This window comes from Cynara cardunculus (assembly GCF_001531365.2).
Source record: "Cynara cardunculus var. scolymus isolate 2C chromosome LG 7, CcrdV1, whole genome shotgun sequence".
Taxonomy (NCBI): domain Eukaryota; kingdom Viridiplantae; phylum Streptophyta; class Magnoliopsida; order Asterales; family Asteraceae; genus Cynara; species Cynara cardunculus.
Window position 1 is genome coordinate 7,339,151 of NC_037534.1, and position 9,954 is coordinate 7,349,104.

Genomic DNA, 9,954 nt, shown 5'->3' on the forward strand with positions numbered 1-9,954 from the left:
TATATTTAAGGGGCATTTTTTTGTTTGATTGACTAAGTTCTAAAACCCTTCAAATAGTTTATTTTGGTTTTTATTTACACATATAAGGGGCATTTTTTTGACTTTCCGCCGTGGGCATCCAAAATCTCAGGACCGGCCCTGTATATATATATATATACAAATGAACAACATCCATAAATGAGTTAAAAAGAAGAAATTCGTTTCAACTAACAACACTTTTGACTAACAGCGTTAGTCTTAAGGACAATTGTTATAGTAAAATGCAAACCACAGTGACCATTATTGTATTTATTGAAAAGTTTAGGGTTGTTTATGTCATTGTATAAATCATTGTCTTATAACCCTTTAATATATTAGATATCCAAAGATAAACAACAAAGTGGACGTGCCGGAGTGGTTATCGGGCATGACTAGAAATCATGTGGGCTCTGCCCGCGCAGGTTCGAATCCTGCCGTCCACGTGTTTTTTATTTTAAATAATTTAGGTTTTTTTATATGATCATTTTCTTCTCGTGATTAAATTGCATTATATATTTAAATTACAAATACTCTTTTCTTCTTAATTTCTTAATTTTAGGAACCGTTTACCAAACACTTATCCAACAAATACTTACCAGTAAGTTTCACACTATCATTTACTTATCAGATAAGATTTTAAGTCCACTAAAACAGTATCGTATGCAACAATTTACCCGGTAAGCGCTTACCGTGGTAAAAATCATCACTGGGTAAGACTCTTGGTTCTTGTCTCACTTTTATCGGGTAAGATTATTGATCTTTACCATATTCATCCGGTAAAGTAAAATGACTCGGTGTTCACTTACCCGAGTAACGTTTAATAAACGACCCCTTAATTTATCTTTTAAATGTTACATGGTAAGAAATGAAAGGACAACATAATTACACAATAATTTTAAATATATATTTTAATAATCTTTTGTGTGTTTCCAAAAATTGGGAAAAAGTACAGAATTTTTATTGAACTCTCAAGAATAATTAAGTTTATAATTTTTTAGAATAAATAAAATTTTAAACTTTGAATAACCAAGTACTTGAATTTTTTTAATAAATAAATATTAAATTTTTAGAAATTAGTTAATTATATATTTTTAACTTAAAAAATTTATCTGTAATTGACTAGAAAAGCTTTAAGTAAAAAAAAACTAAATCTGCAAATGAACCCAAAACCATTATTTACATATAAACTCAGTGAATTACAGAACCAAAAACCATTTTTATAAAAAATACACGACATACAAGTTATTTTTGAAGTATATAATAATTATATACGGCAAATGTAACTAATAAACTCACACCCTCCTCATATTTGGTGACGATTAACCCTTGACCTCCTAGGAGGCCAAAAACTCAGATACCACTAGGTCAAATGCCCTTTGGTTGCAACATACAAGTTATTAACAGGGTTCATGGCTATACTTCATTGGAATCATATGATGCCTCCAACAACAAATTATGAGTATTCTATCTACCAAAAGTTAAAACAATAAAAAGTATTTACACCTTACCCCAATTATCATTCTGTTGTCACAATTGCAACATCAATCTCCTTAATCATATTCTTTGAAAGGAAATCAGATCAAGTACCCAGACTTGGAACGCGTACATTATAATATACCGTGAGAACCATAAGGGGAAACAATGTAATCGAAATATAAACCATCTAATTCCATAAAATTGACAAAGCAAAGTTTTTACCAAATTCAGGTGACACGGGATCATTTCTATAATAACATTAAGCCACTTTCTAACAAGACTTAATGAGCTTATTCAGTGAGCTATACATGACATTTTAATAGCAGTTTAATGTCATTGCCTATAGGAGCCTTGCAAATTGTTCGATTGCCAATAAGAGATATACAATCAGAAGTGGATAATGCATTTATATAATAAGGTTAATGTGTTGTAAAATATAAGTTTAAATCACCAACAACGAACTCAATGGCACCATTGAAGTAAAACAAAATCAAAGAGGATGGGGTCTGTGTAGGCATTAGTGGTTATAGATGGTACCAACAACTAATTTTGTTATACAACCTGAAAGAGGGTTTATCCCAATGGTTGATGGTGAAGTAGAAACTTACAGGATTTCTTCAGGGTCTGTTTGTTAATAAGTTAATGAGCTTGATGGGACTCACGACTAATTCAATCAGCTATACATGACTGTTTGTTAGTAGCTTAATGATATAAAGTGCCTTATTTGGTAAGCTTATAAGGAAAGCTTTATGTAGAAGGCCAAATTTTTTCCAAACTTGTCTCATCCAATTAAAAAAACAACTCCTACCATTTACGAAAAACACTCCCACTCAATTGACGGATTAATCCACATAGTCCACTTTATCCATATATGACTTAATACTTCTCTCATCTGAAGAAGAAACAAAGAAATGCATACAAGTATGACAGATCATCTTTCATTCAGGTTTTGGTTCTTGCAGCAAATGGCATCAAGATATTGCACAAATATTGTTCTTCCATCGGAGCATCGAGAGCTTTCTTTAGTAACCAAACTGCATCTTCGTCACTCATCTGAAAAAGCATTTTCAATGTGATTCGATCCCATCTGTTATTAAAGTTGATACATATCTCACTTTGGATTCAGTTGAGATCTTATGCAAAGGTTGAGAAACCGAAAACTTCATATATTATTCACTAAGATGAGCATAGATAGGTCAAAAATTGAAATGAATGAATAATACAAGGACAATCAGCACATCCAATTGTATTATTCACTCTAGGGGTGCTCATGGATTGAGTTGATCGGGTTGAAGACATTTGAACAACCCAACTCAATGCTTGCGGTTTGAAAAATATTAACCCAACCCAACCGAACCAAAGTGCAACCCAACCCAACCCAACCTGTACGAGTTGGTCGGGTTGATACTTTGGTACATTAAAATATTCTTCTAATCTAGAATATGTTATTTCTCAACTCATAATTTTTTTTTCGTAATCAATCATTTGATACAACTTATCCATACTTCTTACGTGTATCATATTCAGTTAATTTTCTCAATTTACATTATATGTTCACATTTACTGAATATATATATGAATGCGTTATATAAAAATATGAATAGATTGAAAATATGTGTATATGAAGAGCATACATTAGACAATTACACTATCATGTATGCTTTTAATATACACACATTTTCAATCTATTCACATCTCTATATAACTCATTTGTATATATGTTCAGTAAATGTGAACATATATATGTAGATTGAGAAAGTTAACTGAATGTGATATACGTAAGAAATATGGATAAATTGTATCAAATAGTTGATGATGAAAAGGAAATTATGAGTAGAGAAATAACATATTCAAGGTTAGAAGAATATTTTAATGTACCATAATATCAACCCGACCAACTCGATCCCTTTGGTTTGGGTTAAGATTTTTTCAAACCGCAAGCATTGGGTTGGGTTGTTCAAATATCTTCAACCTGATCAACCCAACCCATGAGCACTCATAATTACTGATACGACGGGAACAAGATTACCACCAAAGAGTTAGGGATGAGAAAAAAGGGCTATCGCTCACTATTATATACGCCGTAGTTAGTAGTTAAATGTCAATGTTACATTAAACCACTTTCATTTGCGTTATTTATTCGTAAAAGAATGATCGATATTTTTTTGGATCATTGCTAATTTACTGATATGGTGGATAACGATATTTACTAAAGAGCGAGGTACGAGAAAAATAAAAGGCAATTGCACAGTAAAAGTCCTATATCGACAGTAGGTGGTGGTTGGATGTCGAGAAAAATAAAAGGCAATTGCACAGTAAAAGGCAATTAAACATGAACACAAAGATTTTCGTTCGTTTACTGTTCATGTTTGTTCGTTTAAGTTAAATGAACGAACATGAACAAGTCTCTGTTTGTGTTCGTTCGGTTCGTTTACAGCCCTAGTTACAATTTTTAGATTTATTTATAATTATTTCTAATGAATGTGAAAAAAATAATGGTTTTGTGAGTTTTTTTATTTTATTTTTATAATTGCAACCATGTTTTTTTAATAATAATTTGTCCACAGATAAATTAAAAATAACTATAAAAAATAAAGAAAATATCTACAAAATTAATTTCTAGAAAATATTAAATTAAAATATTAAATTAAATAATAAATATTTTATAATACCATAAAGAAACAAAAATAAACAAATAATTAGATTAGGAAAGTTTGAAAAAGAGTACCCCTTACTTTATAGGCATAGCTACACCTTAGACTAAGGCTCTGTTTGTTTTAAAAAAAAAATCATTTAATTGCCTCTTATGTCTGAATCGGTCAGACATTGAGGAATTAAGTGTGTTTGTTTTTTTTTTTTTTTAATTAAGAGCTGAATTTCTCTGAATTTGTCTGAATTATTCAGATGTAAATTAAAGTCTGAAAACCTCTTATTTTGGACTTTCATCTCCTTCCCCCAATATCCAATGAACAACACCACTACCAGCACTCACTACCATCGTCTCCTTTCCTTCTTTCAACCACCACCACCGCCACTGCCGCCGCCGTCCTCAGCCATCAACACCGTCGTATACCCGACTCCCAATTGCAGCACCCATCCTTTCATGGCTGAACCAACACCGCCACCGCCCCCTCTTTCTCAACCATCACCATCGCCACCGCCGCCGTCTCCACTTCCATCAACCGACGACCCATCTTCTAATTCCGATCGCTCCCGAATTCCCCAAACAAACCCTTCCAAAATCCCTATTCGTCCTCAGAAAATCCGAAAACTTTCCTCATTCGCATCTGTTGATTGTGCAACAACCCTCCCAGAAGAAATTAAACGTCAATCAACAATCGCTGAAGCCGACGCATCCAAAGCCATCATCCTTTCAACCACCACAACCACCGTCGTAACAAAAAACCGTCATCTCAGCTCTCGATTTCAATCTCGATCTAAAACACCTCAAGCTCCGGATCTCGATCTCTTCTTCTTCCTCTCGATATCTCAAGAAAGGCATCTCGATTTCACTCTCGGTCTTCTACCTCTCGATCTCTCTGAGAACCCACGACAGGAAGCATGAGTCTGTGTTCAAAACATATAAGAATTGTTCTTGGATTTGGGTTTTTTAAGTAGTTGATTGTTTATATGTTTTCTTTTTGTTTGAGTTTTTTAAGAATCATCGTAGAATGACGCATAATTAATGGAACCAGACTTCAGACGTAAAAACAAACAGTCTTATTAATTCAGATTTCAAACTTCAGCACCACCTCTTAAAAATCAGAAGTGAAATCAGACTTCAGACTTCAGCACCTCTTAAAAAACAAACGCCACCTAAATTATATTGCTTCCTATGATTTAAGGTTTGTTTCATTAATATTTCTATAACGTATTTATTACATTTTTGGTATATGTGGTTTGTAAAAATGCACGTTTTAAATCCTTATGCTAACTGTCAACAGATATAATTAGCCCTATTAAGTATAGCGATATTTTTGTCTTTTTTTACTTTATCTCTCGTCATTTTCCTGATAAAAGAAAAAAAACAAATATCCAATTACTTTATTATTATTAAATCTAATAAAAGTAGTTATACATATATATATATATATATATATAGAGAGAGAGAGAGAGAGTGCGTGTGTGTGTGCGCGGGCGTTTGTTTCAAATGTTAACTCAAACTATTGTGTTAACTTTGTTGGTCATTTTCAACCAATCACAATCCATCTTAGTATTATGTTCCTATCCAATTTAGAATTTAATGATAAGGGTACATATGTATTTTTTTTTGTAACTTCTATATTATTAATTGAGAGTTACAAAACCATAAAATCCCATGATTTGTGTTAACTTATTATTAATCTTGTTATTTTTTTAATATTGATTTTATATCTCTAATGTTTATGAATTTGTGATTGGTGGAGAAAACCCGGTAGTAAAATTTTCGGTATCGTTCAAATTGACATATACGAAAGAGGATAAACATGTGTGACCATATGAACAGAAATTCACATATGAAAACATTCGTACAACTATATAAACACAACTCGACATATATGAACATTGTGTCAATTACGAACACAAATTGACATATATGAACACTTGTGTCAATTACGAAAACTAAACACATATTGATCCAAATGAACATACGAAAGATGATGAACATGTGTGACCATATGAACATACGAAAGATGATGAACATGCGTTGCATTGCGCGAGTATGCTTCTAGTACATTCTTAATATTACTAACATACTGGATGACAGTGACCAAGATTACCAGAGAATGAGGGATAAGAAAAAAAAGTGATCGATCACTGATATGTTGATGTTATATTAACTACTATCATTTTTATTAGTTCATGAAAAACGATCATAAAATCATTCATGATATTACTGATATGATGGGAACAAGATTACCACCAGATAGTTAGCGATGAGGAAAAAGGGCTATCGCTCACTATTATATACACAATGGTTAGCAGTTAAATGTCAATGTTACATTAAAACACTTTCATTTGCGTTATTTATTCGTAAAAAAATGGTCGATATTTTTTTTGAATCATTCCTAATTTACTGACATGGTGGATAACGATTTTTACTAAAGAGCGAGGTACTGGAAAAATAAAGGGCAATTGCACAGTAAAAATACTATATCGACAGTAGGTGGTGGTTGGATGGCGATGTTATATCAACTACTTCCATTTTCTTTTTCGTCAATGAAAAATGATTATAAATCACATAATTATTTTTAGTGTTCAAAAAAGCAACATGACGGATAGCGTAAGACGCGTCTCCACCATTATGAAAAAGGTCTATAGCGTTTTTGTAAGACGTGGCTCATGTCACACGGCACGCTGCGACATGAGTTTTTTTTAAGGCGTGATTTTTTGCAAAAATAAATTATTTTTTTGTTTTTTAATTATTTAGAATTTTTAGTGTTTGTGTTTTTACACATTTATAGATCTATCTAATCATATCATTCACAGTTTTACGAATTTAACTAAAACGAAATTGTAAAATTACTCTTTTAAGTTTTTATTTTGAATATTTAATCAAAGACAAGTTTTCTAATAATAATCTATTTGATTTTTCTTTCTCTAATATGATTGTAAATTTTATAATATCATTATTCGGTTAAATAATATATAGAAAAAATATATTTATATGTCTAATTTTATACAAATTTGTCGCCTTATGTCACGCTTTGAAAAACGTTGTGTCCTTATCGTGACATGTAAGGCATGAAGCTTGACCTTGCTGCCACACTGAACCTTAATTATTCCTAATGTTAATGATATGGTGAGGAACAAGATTACCATAGAGTAGAGATGTGCAAAAAAGTCGTAGCCTAAAGTCCAACCCTGGTCTACCCCTAGCTTGGTCCAAAAAAGCTAAGGCCTAGTGACTAGAGATGGCCAAAGATAGGTCATGTGTCCCTTCAAAATCGGGTTGGTCTGTCCTAGTCCTGGTCTCGTTCTCTGTACCGACCAAAAATCCTAGGACCAATCTAGGCACGGTAACTAGTCCCAGTCTTGATCCCATCGAGACTGTCCTAAGTCTGATCTGAGGCCCGTTCCGGTTTAAAGTGTATTTCTATAAGATGTTATCTAAAAAAATATCTTCAAACATGATCTTTTATATGTTAAACATTGATTTTTGGAATATAAAAAGTTTGGGACCGATTTGGGCCAGCCTAGGACCGGTTACAAATTGAAAAATCTTGAAATAGGACCAATTTGGGCCTGGTGTAGGACCGGTTTTTTACCATCTCTAGGTTTATCTACAGTTGTAATTCATTTGGGTCTACGTTAAATCCCAACTAATCATCCGGGAAATGGATTAAGAGGGTGAGGCATCGGTTTTGAAGGTCAAAGATGATGGATGGGGCAACGTGGAGGAGGTTAGAGTTTAGGTTTGTGTATGTGTAGATAGAGTTGGGTTCCGGTGAGAAGAGAAGTTAAAGTGAGAAATGTAAAAAGATATCTCCACATTTGGATCAATCTTAATTGATTGTCAACATTAATTATTCCTAATGTTGATATGGTGAGAAACAAGATTACCATAGAGTAGAGATGTGCAAAAAAGTCGTAGCCTAAAGTCCAACCCTGGTCTACCCCTAGCTTGGTCCGAAAAAGCTAAGGTCTAGTGACTAGAGATGGCCAAAGATCGGTCATGGGTTGGTCCCTTCAAAATCGGGCCGGTCGGTCCCAGTCCTGGGCTCGTTCTCTGTATCGACCAAAAATCCTAGGACCAATCTAGGCACGGTAACCAGTCCTAGTGTTGGTCTCGTAAGGGTCTACAAAATATGTATAATAGTTTGTAGGGGGGGGGGGATGAATACAAATACAGTATTTTTAAATTTAAAATGTATATTGATAAGATAAGATCAATACAAATTTTAGAAGATTGTTTGCGAAAAGATAAGGTAAGAAAAACCTATCTAAACAATCTTTGGTTACACGCAGAATCTTAGCAAAGAAGAAAATATATGTTGTAGAGGAAAGTTCTTTTACTTAAGCTCAAGAATGCTCAAAGTAAGAATTAGGTTAAGAGAGTGTGTTGCACGTGCACTCTGCATGGAGAAGAAACACTTCTATTTATACCCATTGTATTAAATGCACATTTAATGCAATATGGTAGGGTTAGAGTGCGTGTCAAGACTTAAGGGGAAGGCTTGTCCTCTGCTATAGTGAATAGTACAAAAAACATATTTATGAGCAAACATCCTTATCTAAAGTTAGTGAGTAATAGAGTCAACTAGTCGACTCCGTACCGTACTAACATTTAGAAAGGGTATGGGTTTGTCTTTGTGTGTATAAGGACAAGACAACAACAATCGTGCTTGGCAAGCTTTCTTTGATCGCTGAATGCTGGAATAACCTGGAGGTCTTTTCAGCATTCGCTGAGGCTTGAGCAGTCTTCACACATATGTAGACAGACTTGTAATCACCGAGTACCGCTTCAAATCACGTACTCACCAGTCTCTAATCTTCAGTTTCAGTCTTCGACTTTGGCTGAAGGTTCTTTGGTGTGAGTGTTGTCTTCTTGAAGTATCACTGTCGCTGATTGATTTACAATACAAGTTCTTCAGCGATCACTGAACAGGTTTAGTGAAGATCTCTTGAACTGAAAAGACAGAAACATAAATACTTCGTATACGTGAAAAGAGTTATCATCAAATCACTGAGAGAGAGGATCAACACCCAGTCTTGATCCCATCGAGATTGTCCTAAGTCTGATCCGAGGACCGTTCCGGTTTAAAGTGTATTTCAATAAGATGTTGTCTAAAAAATATCTTCAAACATGATCTTTTATATGTTAAACATTGATTTTTGGAATATAAAAAGTTTGGGACCGATTTGGTGTAACACCCCCAAACACCAAATTTGCATAGAACACATATTTCATTACATAGAAACATGGATTACATCAAAAGGTCCCACTAGTACAAGGATTACTATATGTACAAAATCTACATATAAAATTTCCAAAAAAAAAATCCTGTACTACTACATGTAATATAACATGTATCTTCAAAAGCAGGAAACAGATTAGGAAAATAATCACATTTTCCCTTTCCCTTTAATRTCCCCGGRCCCAGCTATTCCTGCATTGCATAATTTAAAACAGAAAATGAGGGTTAGACCATACGGGTCTAGTGAGAAAATCCCTTCCTTGCAAATGCAGGGTGATAAACACCAAAATATGATAATKAATTTTTRCTTAGAAATATACTGCAATACAGATAAATGATGCAGTTCACAATATCATGCAAAAAGAAGTATATCCAAGAACCTCACTTCTATATAAAGTCTCTGATTAAAGATCCAACATATCCAGTATCAAAACTTTTGAATTAAAAGATTATTTCTTTAACAAGAAAGATTTAAGGCAAAAACTTGCCTGATATGACAAATCATTTCCCCTTCTCAATAACATCTAATTATTACTTCTAAATAGGAATAATATCTTTAATT

At 33.4% G+C, this 9,954-nt stretch overlaps 1 protein-coding gene and 1 non-coding gene across 2 annotated transcripts; both read left to right on the forward strand.

Moving 5' to 3' along the window:
* The first annotated feature begins 379 nt into the window (after nt 1-379).
* TRNAS-AGA lies at nt 380-461 on the forward strand. Its single transcript has one exon. It is a non-coding gene; the product is annotated as a tRNA-Ser (tRNA).
* Nucleotides 462-4,459: 3,998 nt separating this feature from the next.
* LOC112515748 (verprolin-like) lies at nt 4,460-5,059 on the forward strand. Its single transcript, XM_025122663.1, has one exon. It carries the CDS (start codon nt 4,460-4,462, stop codon nt 5,057-5,059), a length of 600 nt encoding a protein of 199 aa, XP_024978431.1.
* Nucleotides 5,060-9,954: the final 4,895 nt, after the last annotated feature.

Excerpts from the sequence above, each read along its gene's own strand:
- LOC112515748 (XM_025122663.1), top strand. The coding sequence starts at position 4,460 with ATGAACAACACCACTACCAGCACTCACTACCATCGTCTCCTTTCCTTC.